This window comes from Lutra lutra, chromosome 14 (genome assembly GCF_902655055.1).
Source record: "Lutra lutra chromosome 14, mLutLut1.2, whole genome shotgun sequence".
NCBI lineage: Eukaryota > Metazoa > Chordata > Mammalia > Carnivora > Mustelidae > Lutra > Lutra lutra.
In genome coordinates, this window is record NC_062291.1 from 40,828,892 (window position 1) to 40,851,217 (window position 22,326).

At 50.1% G+C, this 22,326-nt stretch overlaps 1 protein-coding gene across 1 annotated transcript; it reads right to left on the reverse strand.

Moving 5' to 3' along the window:
* Positions 1-12,568: 12,568 nt before the first annotated feature.
* On the reverse strand, positions 12,569-18,105 carry MBL2 (mannose binding lectin 2). The gene is given in 6 exon segments (XM_047703405.1): positions 12,569-13,607; positions 13,610-13,837; positions 14,480-14,554; positions 15,394-15,519; positions 15,938-16,110; positions 17,997-18,105. Coding segments are annotated over 5 exon segments (732 nt in total). The 5' UTR covers positions 16,101-16,110; positions 17,997-18,105; the 3' UTR covers positions 12,569-13,467.
* Between the last annotated feature and the right edge of the window lie 4,221 nt (positions 18,106-22,326).

The window sequence follows — 22,326 nt, forward strand, 5'->3', positions numbered from 1 at the left end:
CCCACTTCTTGACGGCTTCATGACGCCGTGCTGGCCTCTGCTTTCCCTCCATTCTCTTCTGGCCTGACTCTCACTCCGGGTGGGACTCATTCTGTCCAAGGCTTCCAATTCCTTATCCTGATGGCTCCCGTATGCGTATCCCTGTTGGGGACCTCTCCCTGAACCCCAGGCCCCTCTAGCCAATTCAAGCTGGAGCACCAGGGCTGGTGGGCCTCTTAGTTCAAGGCCGGAGCCCAGGAAGTGGCAGAGGACAGGGGACAGGCAGAGGACTCACCTGTCAGTGAGTGTCTGCTTCCCCGACTGTATGGCCCTATGCCCAGTAGACTGGGCCTCATCCTTACACAGCCCCGGATCTCTCTCTCTCTTCAGGTCATACAACTGCCTCTTGGTCCACAGGAGGGCGTTCCAGCCACACAACCCTAGACCCACCCACAATCTCAGGCATGGACAGTGTCCAGCCGTGCTCACGTTTATCCCCCCAGCCCACCTCTGGCCTGGCAATGCCAGGAAGGTTCTTTCCCCAGTCCGCCTCAGAGGTGATCTCGTCAAAGTCTCCTCATTTTACAGCTATGGAAACCAGGACGCAGAGTGGGCAGGGCGGCACGCCAGGCCACAGGCAGGATCAGCACTACAGCTCAGTCCCATGACAAAGGTCATCGGACCTCAGAGCTTAGACTTTGGGCCAGTAAATGTTTAGGTCAAAGGCCTCTGTATAAATTTAGTTGATTTTATTGACATGGTAGTCCAAAAATTTTTTTTCTTGGTATTTTCTTTTTTTTTTTTCAAATTTAGTTTTTTTAATTACAATTAGTTAGCATACGGTGTTACATTAGTTTCATGTGTAGAATGTAGTGATTCAGCAGTTCGGTACATCACCCTTGTGCTCATCAGGATGAGCACCACAAAGAAAGTAAACAAGAGATGCCTGGGTGGCTCAGTGGGTTAAGCGTCTGCCTTCGGCTCCGGTCATGATCTCAAGGTCCTGGGATCGAGCCCCGCATCGGGCTCTCTGCTCAGCGGGGAGCATGCTTCTTTCTCTGCCTCTGCTGCTCCTCCTACTTATGCTCTCTCTCTCTCTCTGGCATTAGAAAAAAAAAAAAAAAAAGAAGTAAATGACACCCACGCTTAAGAAATTGGAATGACACCTGAGGGAAGCACAGGCTCCTAGGAGGCGATCCCCTTCCCCTAGACAGAAAGCCAACCGCTCTGTCCCTTATTCCCAGACATCACAAGCTCTGCCCTTTCAGACCCTTCCTCAGTGGGTTCCCCAGTTGGGGCCCAACACTCCTGCAGCCACGTCTCGTACATAGGACAGCATGCCTGAAAACAAAAACCTCATCTCCCACGAGCACACGGCTCAGGCTCTGTGCCATGATCTTTCTGCTGTTACTAAAAAAAAAAAAATCCCCAATTCCTGGCAGCTTTGGAAATATAAGTCAGCTCCAGAGTAAGAGCAAACAACTTGACAGCACACAGGCCACACCTGGACACACTCGCTAAGGGGGCTTAGAAAGGTCTTTCTGGGTTTTTTTAATTGCAAATGAGAGCAACTGAAATTGAATTTTAAGCAACATAGGAGCATTTCTTCTAAGAACAGAGAGTTCTGAGTTGGCCAAGGGGGACAGGGAGATGGGAGACAACGTCGTGCTGTCTCCCTGGCTTCTGCATCCTCTCCTCGTCCTCCTTTCCACCCCAGCTTCCTCTTCCCACTCTCGCCACTGCCCATGTAGGGGGAAACGTGTGTCCCAGAGATTGCCACACAGAGATGAGAAGCTCTCACTTGATAGCAATTCAAAATGAGTCTGTCTCAGATGCCCGCCTCTGGTCCAATCACCTAAACCTGGAGGGTAGGTCTGCATGGAACAATATGGCCACTGGGATCCATGTAAGGAAATGGTGGTTTGGGCAGACCCTCTAAAAGGGATCAAGTACCCATCCCAACACTCAAGCCGAGGCTATTTCTTGACAAGAGAGAAGGAAAGAGTGCAGCACTATGTGACTCAGTCTGAAGGAAAGAAATCTCCTGTGGTGTTGAAGGCTAGGAATGCCAAGACCCCAGACACTAGAAACAGGTGGCAGATCTACGAGCACCACAAGACCACAGGGTGCTGGTTTGCTCTCCAGCTCCGAGAACAAGCAAGGAGGGTTATTCGGGCTCTGTAGACACAGCCTGACTCATGCAGAGGACTGAGGCAAGTATTTCAGAGAATTCAGGCCCGAGCCCATTTCTGAGTGTAGAGGCTTCCCTTGCAAGTACTTCTATCAAGGGCAAAAGTCAACACAGATCTTAAACCTTTCCAGCCCCATCCCAACCACAGAAGCCCTGGTCCCTGGTTTAGTAGCCTAGGTGCCAAGTAAAGCCAGGGCTGTGTGATTCTTGGGTTCTCAGGAGATGTTGTGACCCTCACAGTGCCAGGTGACATCATGGGAGCAGGCTGGGATCCTTCCCCGTCTGGATGGGGGACAACCACAGCAGTTTCACAGGGAAGGCCCTGCTCAGTTTAACAGAAGATTCTCAAGTCACTTCCTGGTTCTCAACCCTCCTGGCGCCAAACTAGCCCACGACCCGCAATGAAGAGCCAGCGGGGAGACCTCTGACGTTTGCTCTTCCAGAATCCTAGCTTCCTTCCAAATTCCCTTGATATAAAAGGGAATAGCTTATGTTGAGGGCATTCTCCATCACTCTTATCTTTTGCAAGTCCCAAGTCTACCCAAGGGTGGAGTGTGCTTGGCTTTTCAAGTCACCCATGTCTTCTATGCAAGAGCAGAGAAACCAGGTTTCTATCAGGAGGAGTAAAATAGGAATTTATTTATCAAATATTTGTCCAGGCACTGGATACAAGGTGGAAATGGTGGGTCCCACCCTCATAGATGCCGCAGCTCTGCACATCCCTAACATTAGAGGTAAGCCACAGACTGTGTTCCAGCAATGGGCAATCGAGATGCTCAAAAATTAGAATTACATTAGAATCTAACTGAATCAGAATGAGTGGGTGAGTCTAAAACTCTTTAAGGGGGAGAATAGGGAGCTGTCTCCTTGTGCAATCTCTAGGCTCCTCAGACTCTCGCTATTGTTCAGGAGAATTGTCTGTGACTGAGGCCTCTCAGTCATGTTTTGTAGATTCTACCGTTTTCCACCAATATTTCAATGAGGGAGGCCTTAGGAAGGCTTGTGACATGTGTCACCTCTGGGAGGACGCAGATGAGGACCAGTGCACACCCCTCAAGTCCCCTCTTTTCTGCTGCCACTGTGATCACAGAAGGCATCAGTGGCTGACCGGTCACTGTACAATCCAGCATTCTGGAAACCTGAGCAGATTCACGGAGCACAGCTGTCCTTGTGCATCCGAGGTGATCACTGCATCTGCTTGGGCTCCAGTGAGATTTGCGGGTTGTAACGGTAGCATCCATAGCCCATCCTTAACCACGGCACACCAGATAGTAGCCTCTGTGCCCTCCCTTTATTTGAGCAGTGTAATCTTTCAGACCACCTGCCTCAAACCCCTTTGAGCCCAGAGGGACGCATGCGGGCCCTGCCTGAGCAAAATGGTACTTTTATTTTTTTTAGTACGTCGGCAGAACGAATGGAGTAAATACATGAAAGAGTTGAGTGAACGAAATCCTCAATTTCTACTTGCAAGTCTGTTTGTAGGGCTCAATAAAGTGCTTTCAAGATGTTTCCAGGCACTTTGATCTGAGGAAATAGCGCTGCGTCTTCACCACCAGGTTTTCTGCTCTTTTTTTGAGATCCCTGAACACTGCGTTTCGGGTGTGCGTGGCTGGGCCCAGGCCAGGGTTGAGAGGTCAGGCGGCAGCCTGGGGCCAAGCACGGGCAGCCTGTGACCAGAGGGCTGGGTCAGGGCAAGAAGAGGAGGGAACAACCGGGGCTGGGTTTTGAGCCAGACTGACGCCTGGCCTTCTGGATGCCTGAGTTTGCCGGAGACTCCATCCCAAGTCCTTTACGGACCTCATCAAGTGATTCCTAAGCTCTTAGGAAAGAATAAACATCCTAGAACAATGAGAAAAATTTTTTAAAATAATGAGAATGGGGATGCATGGGTGGCTCAGTCGGTTGGGCATCTGACTCCTGATATCAGCTCAGGTCATGGTCTCCAGGTCCTGGGATTGAGCCCGGAGTCTGGCTCTATGCTCAACATGGAGTCTGCTTCTCTCTCTCTCCCTCTCGCCTCCCCCCACTCACACATGCTTTCTCTCTTTCAAATAAACACAATCTTTAAAATAAATAAATAAACAAAAAATAATGAGAATGGACTTGGCCCTCTTATGTTAAAAGGTTTTGTAAAGCTAACCAAATTAGTATATTAGTGATGCTGGGATAGAGACAATGATGTGAAAACCCACAAATACAACCCGGGTCCAAGGATGGGTATGTACACATTTGTATCATCTATACATGATAAAAATAGAATACCAAAATAGTAGGAAAATGATGATAGCTCAGCTAATAATGGTTAAGCATTTAGAGAAAAAATTAAGTCAGATGCTTTTAGTTACATATAAAAATCAAAATCAGAAGAAAATAGAAGTGATGATTCTATAGTCTTGGAGGGGTAAAAAGCTATCTAAGGGTGATAACAGAGAAGAAAATCCAAAATGATACTATTGATACGTCAGACAACACAAAAAATATATAAAACTTCTCTGTCAAAAAGTAAAACCCGGGGTGCCTGGTGTGGCTCAGTGGGTTAAAGCCTCTGCCTTTGGCTCAGGTCCTGAACCCAGGGTCCCGGGATCGAGCCCTACATCGGGCTCTCTGCTCCACGGGGAGCCTGCTTCTGCCTCTCTCTCTCTGCCTGCCTCTCAGCCAACTTGTGATCTCTGTCTGTCAAATAAATAAATAAAATCTTAAAAAAAAAAGTAAAACCCAACATAAATGAAAACTAAGATGTTGATTTATTTGTAAAGCACATAAGAGAAAAAACAGTAAGAAACTGATGAATAAGGAAAAATGGGATTAGAATGAGAAGAAAAAATTCATAAAAGAAGGAATACTTATGTCCAGTAGTATTGAAACATGAAAAAATGCAATCTTAGCAGTTATTAAAAAAAAAACAAAACAACTAAATTCAGCAACACCACGTGTCCCAAAATCTACAGAATAGAGTTAAAGCTATATTCAAGGGACATATGCTTTATTTTCATTATTACAAAAAAAATTTTTTTTTAAGATTTTATTTATTTATTTCAGAGAGGGAGAGAGCATGAGAGAGATCAGGAGCAGGGTAGGGAAAGGGTAGAGGGAGAAGCAGACTCCTCAGTGAGTAGGGAGCCTGATGCAGGACTTGATTCCAGGACCCTGGAATCAAGATGTGAGCTGAAAGCAGATGCTTAACTGACTGAGCCACGCAGGCACCCCACAAAAAGTTTTTTTAAAGCAAGAACTGAAAATAATTGAACTAAGTATTCATCTATTTAAAACAAATTTCTCAAGCAACAAAAAGCAAAGGAAGGACAAAACAAAGTGAAACTGATAAAATATAAAGTACATATAAATGATAGAGATGATAAATTAACCCAGAAATCAGATTTTTAATAAGCCAAATGGGAAACACACATCTTGATAAATCTATATAAGAAAAAAAACACAACAAAACACCAATATGCACCATATAGTTGACCTTTGAACCACACAGGTTTAGACTGTGCGGATTCTCTTTTTATAAATACAGGATAGTACTATAAATGTTCCCCTGCTTCCTGATGGCTGAATTACATTTTCTTTTCTGTAGTTTACTCTGTTACAAGAATACAGTGTATAATATGTGTAACAATACAAAATGTGTGTTCCAGGGCGCCTGGGTGGTTCAGTGGTTTAAGCCTCTGCCTTCAGCTCAGGTCATGATCTCAGGGTCCTGGGATCGAGCCCCACGTCTGGCTCTCTGCTCAGCAGGGAGCCTGCTTCCCCCTCTCTCTGCCTGCTTCCTCCTCTCTCTGCCTGCTTCTCTGCCTGCTTGTGATCTCTCTCTCTGTGAAATAAATAAATAAAATCTTAAAAAAAAAAAAGTGCGTTCCTTGAGCCTTCGTGTTATGCGTATGGCTTTCGGTCCGCGGTAGGCTATTAGTCAAGTTTTGGGAAGACAAAAGTTACACATGGGGGTTCAACTTCTTGGGAGGTCAGTGTCCCTAAGGTCTGCTAGTCAAGGGTCAGCTCTCCAGCAGTAAGAAAGACACTATAACCACAGATACGAAAAAGACTAAAAGAACTTTGAAGGCAATCTATTCACTCTTTTCGGTGTTGACCCGGCTTAAAGGCAGCTAGGACAAATGGACATGGCCATCCCTCCACAGCCCTCCCTCACTTGGACTCTGTGGCTTGGGGTCCAGATCCACAAGGGTGGCCCCGAGGCTGCGGCAGTTAACAGCATCCCGGCTAGGGAGGGGGAAGACGAGACTGTTCTTTCTCTGACCAGGAACTTAGCACATCACCTTGGCACATTAGTTGACAATGACCAGCAGCAGCAAGTGCGATGTTAAGCCATCTGTGACGAAACCAGCTGCCCTCCACCTCCAGACTCCCCACACCTCCTTTCCGCAGTGAGGCCAAAATGCACACCACCTTTTCTGATGCCAGTCCTTGGAGTGCTTGGCAACCAGATCTCATCGGTGGAAGGCAGGGGGAGGTGATGATGGCCCAGGAATGGCTTCCAGACAGAGCTCGGGAAGGGCTCAGCCCAGCCAGGCAAGGTCAGCTCCCCAGGGGCCATTCTTGCTGGGGATGAGGGTCACACGTGCAACCCCACACAAGGCACTGGATAGTCCTTCTGTGATTACTGAGGCTGTGGGGTCTTAGGTGAACAGGAAGCTGGACTTGGCAGGTGCACCAGACCGGAGTGGACAGGAAGTCACTTTGCACACACCATCCAGATCCCTTGGTGAGAATGGCAGGGTTAAATGGCTTTCTGGGTCTCATTCAGGCTGAGTAGCAGATACTTGATGCGTTTTGTCTGCCCCAGACATAGGGGAGGAGAGCCTAGTGTGCTGATGTTTGCCATTCTTACCTTAGTGGGGGGCACTGCTCTGCAGGACCTGAGGGAGCCCCGCAAGGCAGGTGCCCCTGAGTTTCATCGGGGAGCCAAGCGAAGGCCCTTTCTGAACCTCTGCAGGACTCCTGGTGCTCCCACAAGCTGGGCGGCCAGCTTTAGGAGGACAGCCATCACCCCGTAGATTGTCCGACGGGTGGACAGCATGGTCTTCTGTCTTCGAGACCCGCAGTGGATCCCCCATCCCTCTGTGTGCTGGGCCCTCTGCCAGTGCCCAAGGGGTGCCCAGGCGCTCTCCCAAGTCTCCTTACTTGCAGGTCCTCAGCCTGCACTCCTCAGTACTTTTGAGAGGATGAGAGGTCACTACCAAGACCACAGATAAACCTCCTTGCTGGGCAGGGGAGCAAGGAATGGGGTCTAAAAAGCCCAGGGCCTGATTCTGATTGACCTTGAGAGAGAGGTACCCAGAATGTCCACGGGGAGCCCAATGGGAAGCCCACAAACCCAGCCTCCAAAGGGTGAGCCCTGAGGTCCTGTCCCTGAGGGGATTCTGAAATTGCCCTGGATGCAGAGGAGGAGGGTGGCGGTGACACGTGGGTCCAATCCTGAAGAACTCAGGTTTGGAAATGAGACAGACACGCAGACAAGGAGCGGAGAATCCCACTAGTGCTGAGGGCTTGCTGGACACTTGTCACACAGAGAGAGTGTGCATCTGGGTCTGGCCTGAGAGGTAGAGTCGTTTAGGAAAGACATTCCAAGGGGGTGTAGCCCCAGGGCAAAAGAGGAGAGGAAGAAGGCAGGAGCTTCAGAAGTAGCAAAGGGCTCCTGAGAAGCTCCCCCTCTTTGCTCCCCCTGGGAACCCCCCTTTTGCTCCCCCTGCTATCTCTCTGAGTTTGCTAGCCTGATCCTAGAGACAGCCAGCAGAGGGCAGCAGGAGGCCACGGCTCGGCGCTCAAGGCCACAGGCTGTGCCCATTGCCATATTTCAAAGAAAATTTGGCTGTTTCTCTCTGGAGTCCAGCTTGAAGCTGAGTCAAGTTCCCGAGAAGGCGGTCGGGTCCCACGTTTTGGGGCAGGACTGAAATCCAGTCACTCATTTGCTCACTCAACCGCCACTGACTGCGGGTGCGATTTCCAGCCCTTTCCTGGGGCCCTGGGACGGCAGGGGTGAGGGACCTGGTGTTGTGATCATCACCACAGCAGCGGGAACAAACAACCCCATGAAGGGCCACAATTGTTATCCCAACTTTACGGAGAAGGGACCTCCAGTATGGGACGTGTGTGACTTGCCCAAGGTGACACAGCCGCAAGGGGGTAGGGTCAGGGTTTGAATCCAGGCTGTCTGGCTCCAGAGTCTTCTTAATGGCTTTGCTTCACAGTTATAACTTGAATGAGTAAATGGTTGAGATGATTCCAGGATTACAATTACAATGGAGCATTGTAATGGTGACTGGGGTTGAGGTGGTGGGTAGGGGGGGAGTGTGGTGGGGTGGTGGGTTGGGGGCTGGGCGGGGAGTGGGGTAGGGAAGGGGGCAGAGCACATTAGCACCTGGACAGTCTCTCTGGGGCCCAGCTCAGGGCCCCTTGTGGACCCTTTTGTCTGTGACCGAGCACCCACACACCTCACCCAGAGCCCCTGGAACTCCCCGAACCATGCCTCCTCAGCGAGCGGTGTGCAGAGAGAGGCCTGGACCCAGGCTGGGGGAAGGCCAAGGCTGAGCTCCCTCATGGCGGGATGCTGGGACTTTTGAGCACTGGGTCTGTTGGTTTCCATACAGACACTCACATACTCACACGTGCACAAACATACGTATAAATAGCCCCCAAATCCATGTACACACAATCCCACGGACACAGTCTCACCTGCCCCGTGCCTCACCTCTGAGGCTCCCCAGAGCTGTTCTAGGCCCAGACCCACTCCCCGAAGTCACACCCTGGAAGGTTGGGCCCTGGAAATGCATAGGGAAGGATTCGGGTCAGCAGTCGCTTCCAGACTGCTGGAAGTCACTAGTGGGACATGGACCGCTGAGGGAGATTGTTTGGTCTCTGACAATATGGAGTTAAGCGGGACCCACTTCACCTCATGAAGGGCCTACAAGGAAGGGAGGAGCCCAGGCCTCCCTGCGGAGGTGAGATGCAGGCAGAAAGCCCCATAGTATTTCTCGGGCCAGTGATTTCATGGGGATTGCCTAGGGATGTCGAGAAAATGACAGATTTCTGAAGTTTTGATTCATTGCATCCAGGGTGGGGCTGAGAGCCTGATTTTGTCCAGCATGTCAGGCAGTTCTCCTGGTCCCTACTCTGAAGAGCTGCGTGAGGGGGACAAAAACACTGTCGTCCAGGACAGAGCATTCCACACCTGGGGTTAGCAGGGACCTAGCCTAGCCCAAGGCATTGGTTTAGCCAGTAAATGGCTACTTGTATCCCACTTCTTTAGAGCGTGACACATGTGTTTGCCTGGACAACGCGCCGGTCCGCAGCTGGAGACGCTGTCTCCTCCCCACACAGGTTGCTGCTGGGATGGGGAGCACTCCTTCCCAGAATCCGAGCCCATAGCTCCTCCCATCTTCCCAGCACTCCATCAGCCACTCAGGGTCACAGGGCAGCAACACTTTGCAAAATCCACTTCTCAACATCTCCAAAGCCAAACCCCACAGTGACATTCAATCCTTCCTGGTGAGTGAGAAGAAAGTCCCTGATTCCCGGCAGGCTCCAAAGCACAGAGCGGTTAACAGTCATGAGCAAACAGCATTCCAGGTCAGAGGCTCTCTCCACGACACATGATCTGACTGGCCCCTGGTGCTGGTTGATCTCTGACAGCCACAGAGAAGGGAGGCGGGATGGTCCCAGGCAGGAAGGGGATTTGAGGAATGAAATCTGGGCCTCCAACTGGTACCCCAAGTCGCCCTCCACTGGCTTGGGGCATGGCTAAAATTGAGATCAGCAGAACTATAGGACTCCAAATAAAGATGACCCAGCAGGAGCAAGGTCTTATAAGATCAGGATCTAAACTCAGGCTGAAGCCTGGGCCTTCAATGTTGTGAGCTTTGGTAGTTGTTTTCCTTCTGGCCTAGGAAGCAAATTACAGTTACACTGGCTGTGTCTGTACTTCCGTAAGAGAATGTTGATTTTTAGATGTAATTTAAATTCAGCGTTCCCATTTTGAGAACAGGGCATAGTTGCCATTCTAACTTATTCATACTGGCTTTCTATGGACTTGAAAAATAGGTGGTAAGTGTTTGGGCCACAGTTTGGACAAAATTCATTGACAGGTAACAAAAACTGAAAACAGTTCTCAGATCCTTTGCCCATGAAATAGGCCCCATGTCTCTGAAACTCTGTGTAACTCTTGATTCATACAACTTTCAAAGGAAGAAGCCATTATAGACCAATTTACAGATAGGGAGACTGAGGCCCCGAGAGCCAACCCGCCACTCAGTGCATTAGTCAGGGAGCTAACCTCAAACCTCAGGCTCCCGCTTCCAAATCCTGATCTTTCCACCCGCCCAGCCGCCTCTCCTTCAGCCCTAACAGAGCGCACAGAGAGTCAGGCCTGGTTCTTCTCCTGGGCATGACTCCAGAGTCACGGCCCCAGTCCCACAGAGGTCTGAATAGCAGCTTCCTTTTCAGGAACGTTCTGAGGCATGACCTTCAGGTTCTTCCTCTTTGCAAGAGGCAGCAAAGGAAGACTGCAGCGAGGATGCATCTCCCAGTTCCCTGGTCCAAAACAAAAACAAAAACAAAATGAAACAAAAAAAACCCGCCTGGGGATGCAATGGCAGAAATTCCCATTGCATCAGAGCAAACAACAGGCCTCGAGAGGATTGTGCTCACTGGACCCCCTAAGGTGTGTCCTTGGAGCACCTCCCTTCATCACATGCCTTGTGCAAGAGATGTTAACCCTGGCGTGCTCCGTGGGGAAGGAAACTGCCTGCCCCTAGCCCTTGGGAGAGGGAGAGAGACCCTGAATCTGTAATTTCCCTCTTGTTCCAGATCCTGGGAAGCCTGGAGGAATTGCGATTTCTGTCTTTGGACTCTGACGAGGGTCCTGCATCAGGAGATCGTCTCTGCCTTCCCTGGAGCTAATTTGCACGGCGCCCCACTTCTTGATGAGACGGCACAGGGAGGCAGGGACCTCAGTTCCAGGTTGAGTGAAGAACGGCAGCAAGGGGGTTCATTTAGAGAGAGGAGCCCTGAAAACATGATCAGATTCTGGATCAAGGAAGGACAAGGGAGGAAGAATCCTGCAGGGGGAATGGAAGGATCCGAGTTTGTCCTGTAGTTTTCTCCCGCATTTCCCTGATTTAGGAGGCAATCTGGACATCCTGGGAAACCATCCACTTGAAATACATGCTTTAACCTCTGCCACTTTACAGCTAAAGATACTGTCCTTTATGCATGGTATAAAGGAGGGTGGACCTGACCCCACTCCCTTACATAAATAAGAAGGAATTACATAATGGTTATCTGTCTGGGTTTGTTTGTTTGTTTTTAGGATATTTATTTATTTATTTCACACACACACACACACACACACACACACACACACACACACACACACAGAGTGAGCACAAGCCAGGGAAGTGGCCAGCGAGAGAGAGGGAGAAGCAGGCTCCCCGTTGAGCAGAGAGCCATTGTGGGACTCAATCCCAGGACCCTGAGATCATGACCTGAGCTGAAGGCAGAGGCTTAACCGACGGAGCCACCCAGGCGCCCCATCTGTCCGTTTCCTCATTTTTGTCTTGGCTATGACAAAATTCAGGGTGTAACTTCAGTGCTCACTGATGGAACTTCTCTTGTTCAGGGTTGCTGTATGTGTATCTTCTTTCCTTCTAAAAAGTTTCTGGTCTTCCCTTTTCCATCTGTGCCTCCACACTGTGAGCAGCTCCCCATCCCTTTGGTAAGCCATGTGGGTTTGCACTGAAAACAGAACCATTCTGCTCGACGTCACAAAAATTCTCTTCCCTTTGTCCCTAGGGATGGTGCCTGGAGAAGAGCCTCGCAGAAGATTCAGTGACGGGACAGTCTGCGTGTGTTAGAGGCCAAGGACTCAGGTCCTGTCACTGTCCCCCTGCCAGTGTCAAGGCCACCAGCAAGTCCCTGCCCGGAGCTCCCCCTAAATATTGGGTGTTCTCTCTGATAATTTAGATGCGAAGGAAAGTACTTCTACAAGAATAGTTCATTAAGTGGAAGTGGCCCTTCGTCCATTCATAAATATTTTCTAACCTCATCTTGTGAATGGTGTACACTTGAAGCTGGAATTCACATTCCTCCCTCGGTTTGCTGCGTGGACTCATGTAATCTCAGCTCCACTTACTCTGAAGTTCCTGGAAACCATCCCTGGTCACAAACAGGGCTGCTGGCTAAGACGGCAACAGAACCCTGCTCAGAGGGAGGTTTTTTTCTTTTCTTTTCCTTTCTTTTCTTTTCTTTTTTAAAAAGATTTTATTTGTTTATTTGTCAGAGAGAGAGGGAGAGCACAAGCAGGGGAAGCAGCAGGCAGAGGGAGAGCTGAGCGGGGAGCCCGATCCGGGACTCAATCAATCCCAGGACCCTGGGATCATGACCTGAGCTGAAGGCAGAGGCTTAACCGACTGAGCCTCCCAGGCGTCCCCAGGGGACATTTTGTCTGGTGACCCGATGCTGCTGCATGATCTGACAGGGTGATGTCCATAATTTGAATGATGCTAGATAATTTGACAGGGTGTGAAACTTACCTTTGGGGAGTGTTTCTTCTTGTCTCTATAATAATGGACCTGTGGACTTAGGCTGGGACGAGGATGTCACAGAGGGAAGGGGAAGCTGAATGTGCAGGGATTGAGACCTGTGCTATGGAGAGGGACACAACCCGCTCAGGCATTGCCTCCTCCGTGATGCTGGCATACATCACAGTATCAAATGGGTATCCTCAAGGTATGTAGGAGGGAAAGGCTGCCACTTGGGCAGGGTAAGGGGACTCCTGGAACTAACTCTTGTTACCCATGGGGGATACTGCTGGATGTTCTGGTCTGGGGGTGCAGCTCAAGGACAACCAAGCACAGCACCCACGTCCTGCAGGGCCGGGCTGGCCATGGGGAGGCACAGAGGGCAGGAGACATTGGCATCCCGTAGTGGCAACACGTGGGAGAGAAAGAACGGCATCTCCTGAGGCTGAAGTCCACTGTTCTGACACAGACTGTCCCTCCACAGGTCTGTCTGGTGGGCCGAGGGGTCCTCACTAAGGAAGGGATTGAATTGACCATTTCTACGGCTGACTCTGACCTGTTGCTGTGCTCTTAGGCAGGACCAGAAACCCTCAGACTCTGCTGTCAACCTCTTCTTGCTTCCTCATTCCCAGACCCTTCCCCTTTATTTCCTTCCCATCATACCCCTGAAGGAATGAGTCAACATTAGCAGAGCCATGAATTCTCTTTCAGCAGGAGAGAACAGAGCAGGGAGGTCAGGAGGGGGCTGAGGTAGCTGCCTCCTCAGGCTGGGAATTCACAGACGGCCAGGTAGGGGATGCCACAGGAGACGTCATTCCAGAGCCCATCCTCCAGGATGGTCACGCAGTCCTCCCCACTGGCATCGTTAGGCTCACCAGTCTTCCAGTTGCTGTAGGTCAGGCTCCCCCCGTCACATACATAAACTGACCCTCCGTCACCTCATCCGTGATGCCCAGGAAGGCCGTGCTCTTGGCTACATCCTGGATGGCTTTGTTCTCTTTGGCATTCCTAGGGGTGGCCACAGTGCCCTGGAGCTCAGCACACAGAGCCTTCACTTTGGAAAAAGTCATCTCTTCACCATTGGTCACGTAGAACTTCTTCCCAGTCTTTTTGCCCAAGGAGAAGGTTTGCACTGAAATCATAATGGGTGGGAGAGGTTGACTGGGCTTGGGGTTCAGCCCAGGACACTAGGGGGGAAAAGATTTGCTCTGGGAACTCAGGACTCGGAAAAATAGCCCCATGCTCAACCACCAGGTCAGATCCTAGTAAGTATGCCCTCCTCAGCTGTAGAGCAAGCAAGTCCATGGTGGAAAGCTCACAGCCTTTCTCCCACACCGCAGATGAACACCTGTTACAAACTGGCCCGGTGCAGGGGGTGGTCGGGCTGCCCTGCTGGGCTTGGGATCCAGGTATGCATGGATAGCCATCTGAGCCAAGGGGTTGCGGAAGAAAGAGGCAGGATTCTAGAGGAGGCAGACTTTCGCATCCAGTCCTTCCTTCACTACTTCCTAGCTCCGGGACAGTGAGGGAATTATCTACCTTTCTCGGACCGATCTTTCCTCCCCTGTAAATGAAATGGGTCTAAGCCCTACAAATAGGACCGGTGAGAGGATTGAATGAAACCACACTGTGAGGGAATGCCAACCTAGCACGGGCCACGGGATATGGTAAGTGTTCATAAATGTTAATCCTTGTCCACCCTCCCCTGAAACCGAGAGCACGCCAGAAAAAGATGAGAGCCGAGAACGCCCTGGGACGCAGAAAGTGAGCTTACACTTTTTGACACGGTCCAGTTCTGATTTCAGGCTCATTATCTCCCTCTCCAGGTTAGCCAGCGTTGTCTCAACAACTGTGAAGCAGTAGGAAGAAGGGCATTTAATGAGAAGACCATTAGTTGGAGAGGAGAGTGTGGGGTGAGCTTACTGAAGAGTATGCTTAGTCTAGAAAAACAAGAAACCAAAATGAGGCAAAAGGAAGAAAACCTCTGGATTCCTACCTTCTGAGATACTCTTAGTAGCTTTTGTAAACTATTAATTCTGAACTAACAATAATAATAATAAATAACTTAAAAATTATGACTCTGGATCTTTTTGTTCACATAGTGCTTAAGTGTTGCAATATTGTAACTATTTATAAGAAAGAGCCCAACTCATTATTCTCCCTTTTGAAAAATTTCCTTAATTATTCTCTTTCATTTCTTATTCCAGGCAAACTTTTTAATACTCTCATAATTTTGATGGGCCAGCTGGTGGGTATTAACAAGAGGTCATCATTTTACTTTTATTGGGACTGAATTTATGTCCTTTGACCTTGAATCAAGTTGCCATGACGTTCCCCATGATTCAGGGGTCCTAGGAAACCGACCATTTTCACGGCACTCTTCTGACCCTACACACAAAGCTGGCCGCTGAGAGGACACCGCCGTTCCCTCCCAGCCTGGAGACACACATAGACTGTGTCTGCTGAGGAAGAGCCAGGGCCCATCTCCCACAGAGCCCTGGGGAGGCAACAGCAGGGTTTGGAAGTCTGCCTTCGGGAGTAAGGGTCAGGGGAACGAGTGTACCCAGTCGGGAGCAGTTTGGCATCTTCCAATGGAGCAGGAGAATAGGAACCACCTCCCACCTGACCCTTAAGGCCCCAGAGCCATGGTTCTCCTAGGCCCACACTGGGGGGTGGTGAGTTCCTTACCTGAACTATCTCCACAGTCTCCTTTGGGGCCCTTTAGTCCTGGAGCCCCAGGAACCCCAGGAGCCCCGATATTTCCTGGAGGCCCCACTTTTCCTGGAGGGCCCTGCAAACCTCGGAGCCCTTGTCCTGTTGTAAGAGGAAGGAAAAGTGATTCAGGGGCTGTAGCTCCTTCTCTTTTTCCAGAAGTTCAATGTGATTTACCTTGACCCCAGAGAAACTCCAGTAAGCCAGTGGTGGCCCAAAGAAAAAAGATTCTCCTGCTCTCCAGCCTGTGCTAAGGGCCAGTTCCCCGAACGGGCAGGACGTCTGCTCTCTACAAGTGACCACACATCGAGGATTCCCGTGTGGAAATCTGGGCTCCTGCAGAACTGGAGAATCATCTTTGTTTTGGAGGGAATGACCTTTCACAAGAATGAGCCTAAGTGAATGGTCACGTGGCTGTAAGTGGAAGATGAGTGTTGTCCTGTCTCTGCTAGACATCTTTTAGGGAATGGTCTCCCGTGGGGGGTAAAGATTTAGGAAGTCAGAGCAGCCTGCCCTGTACCTGGCTCTCCCTTTTCTCCCTTGGGTCCGTCTCGCCCGTCTCTGCCCGGGATGGCGCAGGTAATCACTGAGCACGTCTTCTGGGCATCGCCCGAGATTTCTGCTTCTGAGTTGGCTGCTGTCAGCATACACAGAAGGACAGGAAGTGATGAAAACAGGAGCATGATCCCGAACCTTAGGGTGGAGAAAGTCAGGGGAAATAATTCCATCTCCTCTTGCTTTGTCAACCTTTGCTGACCCCATCTGCTGTGCCAGACCCTGTGCTCCGGGCAGGAGACCCAGAAGGGACCATCGCGGCTCTTGGCTCTGCATTACTCCCAAGCTGTTGGAGAGACAGACAAGTGAAAAGTAGTAGAAGTAGTTCAGTGCTGAAACAAGGGTAATATAACAGTCGCACACGCAAGAGTGATACACCAGGGGCCTGTGGATTCGAGCCTTGGGAAGTTAGGCCACCCCCCATACATGAGATCCCACGAGGTCTGGTGATCACAAACTAACCATCTGCTTCTGTGGTCTGGCAGAAAGATGGAGAGCTCAGCCCCTGCGTGAGCTTTGGCTCCTCTTTCTTGATTCCCTTCTTGAGGTCCCAGGGAGCCTCAGTTTCCCTTTTCTTCCCCTTCCTGTGGGCCCTAAAGTTAGACTCAAACTCCAGTAGGTAACCTGAGGTCCCACAAGACCCATTCTCAGCAGGACCTGGTTTCTGATATCCTTTCTCTCATTCCACATAAGAACTCTGTCCTTCACTCCGGGCCACGGCAGCCCCAGGGATTAGTCCTAGTTGTTTCCCTGTCAACCTGCCAATCATCTTGCGGCAAGTCTCTACCCTGCGACAGGCACTTGGGGGTGGGGGGTGGGCTCAGGACCCAGGGTGCCCTGAGGCAGGCTTCTGACTCTCAGAATAGAACCTCCTTTGGTCCTTGATCCCGGCCAGACGAGACAGATTTCTCCTTCCTTGGCTTGAGATTTTCCACTGAGAGGTCGTTTTTGCCAGCCAGAACCCAGGCTCCTGAAATTTCGGTTCATGCTGGACCCGGCAGCCTGTCAGCTGCACAGTGCACCCCAGCTCAGTTCCTTCTCCTGGCGGGATCGTCTGCAGGCTGCCCAGAGGCCTCCCCAGCTCTGTGCCCCGAGCCAGCCGTCAGATTACCATTCAGCTTCATGCCCAAGCCAGCCCCCTTTCCAGAAGCTTGGCAGCCCAGCCCCCGTGGGCCTGTCTGGCCTCTCATCCCAGAGTCCCTGTCCCTTTCTCCCTCACTGCTTCCTTGCCCTTGCCTTCCCCGGCCTGTCTGCTGTCTTAACCTTTCCTTTCCTGCAGGACACAGTGAGAAGTGTTGAGTTCCTTTTTTTTTAAGGTTTTTATTTTTCTGACAGAGACATAGAGAGGGAGTGCAAGTAGGCAGAGTGACAGACAGAGGGAAAGGGAGAAGCAGGCTCCTCACTGAGCAGGGAGCCCAACACAGGGCTTGATCCCATGACCTGGGATCATGACTCTGAGCCGAAGGCAGCCGCTTAACCCACTGGGCCACCCAGGTGCCCCAGAAGAGAACTTTCTTGATCACTTTCTTTTTTTTTTTTTTTTTTTTTTAGATTTTATTTATTTGACAGAGAGAGAGAGATCACAAGTAGGCAGAGAGGCAGGCAGAGAAAGAGAGGGGAGGAAGCAGGCTCCCCGCAGAGCAGAGAGCCCGACGCGGGGCTCGATCCCAGGACTCTGGGATCATGACCTGAGCCGAAGGCAGAGGCCCCAACCCACTGAGCCACCCAGGCGCCCCCTTTCTTGATCACTTTCATCTCCACCTTTCTTTTTTCTATTTTCTTTTCTTTTTTTCCACTTCCCCTGATCATCCTGGAGGCCAGGGTCAGAGCTTAAACATGTTGTTGGCAGAAATAGCCCACTTCCATTTTTCCCTTTGCCTGACAAGACCATCCTTTCATTTGCAGAAACGTCAAATGGACCCTGAAAGGATATAAATGTCCCAGGTCAGATGGGCCTGACCACCCCACCCAAGCCCCTGCTGGACCCTTGGCCCAGGCCTTTCCCTCCGTCCTCCAGAAATGACTTACTAGGCTCTCCTCAAAGCACGGGGGCTATGGCCGCGAAGCAGGTCCTCTAGCCCACAGACATCAGGCCCAATTAACCTTATGACCAGGGACAGCGCTGGACCAGCCTTCAACCCCAGATTAATAAACAACTGTCCTCAGAACCAGTGTCTACTGGGGCGGCTGTCCAGTGCCAGTGCTGGGGTCTGAGGCCCAGCACTGGGCAGCTCACTACTTGAATAGCCCAATCACCTCCTCCTGCTCGTCCCTCCCGAGCGTCCAGCTCTGTCCGTCTGATTCCCCAGAATCATAGTCTAGACAATAGTCCCCCACCCCTAGATATTTATTTCTAGAAGAGACACGATTAGACATTCTACCAAACACACTTAAGCGTGAGCACACACATGTCCACACATGCCTACACGTACAGGCTCCCCACTCTGTGTCCCCTGCCCTGACTCGTTCAGCTTCCCCCCCTCCAAACTTGTGTTTGGTTTATGGTAGGGATGGGGGCTGTGAGGGGTTAAACACTGAGTAGCCTCATTCCTCCCTTCTCCTTCACAACATTTACCGAAGGTACTCTTTTTGGATGAGGTGCAGATGTCCCAGGGTGAGGCCCAGGGAAGGAAGTACCTGGAGGTACTTCAAGTTCAAAGCTGGATGTGAGCACTTGCACTGAAGCTACTGCAGCCTAGGACACTTGTCTCTGTCTTTGCATGATTATTATCATTCACTTTGCAGTTCAACTATTCTCTTTGGAGAAAGGGCTTCCCTCTAATATTTAATTTTAAGTAGCCACTCCCTCATGTCTGTCTGTCTTTCTTTTTATTTTTTTTAAGATTTTATTTATTTATTTGACAGAGATCACGAGTAGGCAGAGAGGCAGGCATGGGGGGGGCTTGGGGGGGAAGGAAGCAGGCTCCCCGCTGAGCAGAGAAACTGACACAGGGCTCGATCCCAGGGCCCTGAGATCATGACCTGAGCTGAAGGCAGAGGCTCAACGCACTGAGCCACCCAGGTGCCCCCCATCATGTCTTTCTGTTTTAATTCTTTGCCCACTAGAGATACACCTAGACGAAGGACTGTCTTGTTTATTTAGTGGCATATTCGTGGACCACCGCCCTCCTTTAGAACAAGAGCTCCTTCAGAGCAGGAATCTTGTCCTCAGCTGTTACGGCCTCATCCAGAGCGGTGCCTGGAAGCAGTCATGGCAGCTGGATAAACAGAGAACGCAGGAGTCCCTGCGCCTCCTCCTCTGAGCAGCCCCCCTGACTGCTTGCCAGCCAGAGCTAATGTCATTGCCCACGTTCTCGGCTACTTTTCTAGGGCAGGAGCTGCGTTTGCTTCACTGGCTTGTCTCCACGGTGCACCCCGGGGGCGGGGGGGCACACAGGACGGGTCCCCTGAGAGAGTGGGGGCAGAGCGGGGAGCAGAGATCATGCGCCAGAGCCAGGGGTAGACCAGTCCACACGGTGCCTCCGCACTTGGTTTCCAGCAGCATCCGCTTATCTCCAGAGCCTGATCAAGTGGCCTTTTTCAAGTCCCTGACCTGACCTTTGGTTCCTGCCCTCCCCCAAATTTACACTCGCTCTTTGAAACACTCAGTCTTATCAAACAGCTCGAGAGGTTTGCTTTTTCCCTGGTGGGGAGTCGGTGCGGGGCCACTTCCCTTGGACTCTGCCTTGTGATTGGGGTTCTGGCTTCTTGAGGGTCATCAGCTCTGTGTACTCAAAGTCACTATGCCCCGCTCGGCAGCCCTCCTAGATTCCTGGGGCCCCCTGGACAGAAGACCCGTGGGAGGGCTGTGTTTCCTGCTGCCATTGACATGACTTTGAAGGGCCCCAGGCCCAGAGGACAAAGAACATCCAGCCCACGCAGCAAATGGGCAGACCTCCCAGAAAGGCAGGAATGTGAAGCAGAGAATTACATAAACCAGGACCCTTGATGCTACAGACTAGAGGAAAAGTGGCTCGGGGAAGCAGGGGAGATAATATGGCAGGAGGTGGGAGGGATGAGCAAAGAAAGGGACAAGAAAGCCTAGACTTTGCTGGGGAAAGAGCCTCCTTTGAAGATGCATATTCTTTAGTATGTCCTCAGGTAGGCCTGGCTTTTTTGTTTTGTCTTTAAGATTTTATTTATTGGGGCACCTGGGTGGCTCAGTGGCTTAAACCTCTGCCTTCAGCTCAGGTCATGGTCTCAGGGTCCTGGGATCGAGCCCCACAACTGGCTCTCTGCTCAGCAGGGAGCCTGCTCCCCACCCCCCCACCCCAGCCTGCTGCTCTGCCTACTTGTGATCTCTCTCTCTGTCAAATAAATAAAATCTTTAAAAGAAAATATTTTATTTATTTATTTGAGAGCGAGCGAGCAGAAGAGGGGGTAAGGTCAGAGGGAGAAGTAGACTCCCCGCTGAGCAGAGAGCCTGAGGCAGGACTCAAATCCTGGGGCTCCAGGATCATGACCTGAGACAAAGGCAGTCACTTGACCGACTGAGCCACCCGGGTGCCCTAGGCCTGGGTTTTAATGCATGTTACCCGCTAATATTATTCTGCCGAGGTGGTTATTACTGAATTTGGCTATTTATGCCAAGATGAAAAATAGTGTTTCAAGTATGTCAGCTTGTCACTCCCTAGTGCACCATAGGGACTTTCATGCTAGGTGCCTCAGGATTTTCTCAGATGGAGATCAGCTAAGTTCAAGGTCCCCTTGTAAAAATTACCAAACACAGTAGAAATTAAGCAGAATGAAAGCTGACTGATACTACAAGCTTCCGAAGGAGTCCTCCCAGGATAGCTACCTCTATTTAACAGATACATTGATATTTTTATGTTTATTTATTTTTAAAGATTTGATTTATTTATTGTCAGAGAGAATGTGAGAGAGGAGAGAGAGCATAAGCCGGGGGGAGCGGCAGGCAGAGGGAGAAGCAGGCTCCCCACTGAGCAGGGACCCTGACATGGAACTCAATCCCAGGACCCTGAGATCATGACCTGAGCTGACTGAGCCACCCAGATGTCCCAAACTGATATTTTTTAAAAGACAGTATAAGAAAGAAGGAAGCATGGGCACCTGGGTGGCTCAGTGGGTTAAGCCTCTGCCTTCGGCTCAGGTCATGATCCCGGGGTCCTTGGATGGAGGCCCACACTGGGCTCTCTACTCAGCAGGGAAACTGCTTCCCCCTTCTCTCTGCCTGCCTCTCTGCCTACTTGTGATCTCTGTCAAATAAATAAATAAATACAATCTTTAAAAAAAAAAAGAAAGAAAGAAGCAAAGAAAGAATGAAAATTTAAACAATCGAATTAATGAATTAGAATAAGGAAATAACTATAAAGTTAATAATATAATTTTTTAAAAAACATGTTCTTTACAAGAACAAAATAAATAAACTTGGCAAATCTGACCAGAGAAGTTTGGATTACTGTTGCTGATATTTTATGTCTCCACATCATAGAATTACACGTTCATGCCCTTGGCCATGGTACATTGTGGAGTCTGTCCCTGGAGTATGTGGGATGCTCTATGTCCCACCCCCTGTGACATTCGGCTTGGCCATGTGACCATGAGCAGACACAAGAGGAATAGCAGCTTTCCATGTGCTTGGGCATTTAACCCGGCCTCTTCTGGTTTTTCCAATCATGGGAGAATATGTCTTTGCTACTACTAATATTGGATTAATTAAACAATGTGGAGCAGACACAAACCCACCTGAAAGCCAGAAGTCAAAAGTAGCTACTGACGTCCAGGCATGCATCCGTGGTCAGTAGCATGGTCCCTGGAACCTGACTCGTGTATTCACAGCCCAGACCGCGCACGAACTGGCCATATGGCCTACGGCACATCACTGTGACCTTTATGAGCCTCAGTATTCTTATTCGTAAAATGGGGACAACAACAGCATCCACAAAATAGGGTTAAGGAGGATCACATGAGTTAGTCCAAGTATAGTTCCTGGCACAGAGTAAGTGTGATGAGAGTATCAGCCCCTAGGCCAGGGAGGGTATATCCCAGGAAGGAAAGGATGGTTTGATATCAAAAACTAAATCCATGTAACTCACTAATATAATATATAACAAGTTTGATGAAGAGTCATAGAGCAGACATGTACAATCTGGAAGCTTGAAGCTCACCTTGTTCTCAAAATAAAGGGGCACCTGGGTGGCTCAGTGGGTTAAAGCCTCTACCTTTGGCTCAGGTCATGATCCCAGGTTCCTGAGATTGAGCCCCACATCGGGCTCTCTGCTCAGTGGGGAGCCTGCTTCCTCCTCTCTTTCTGCGTACCTCTCTGCCTACTTGTGATCTCTCTCTCTGTCAAATAAATAAATAAAATATTTTTAAAAAAAATGAATACATGGC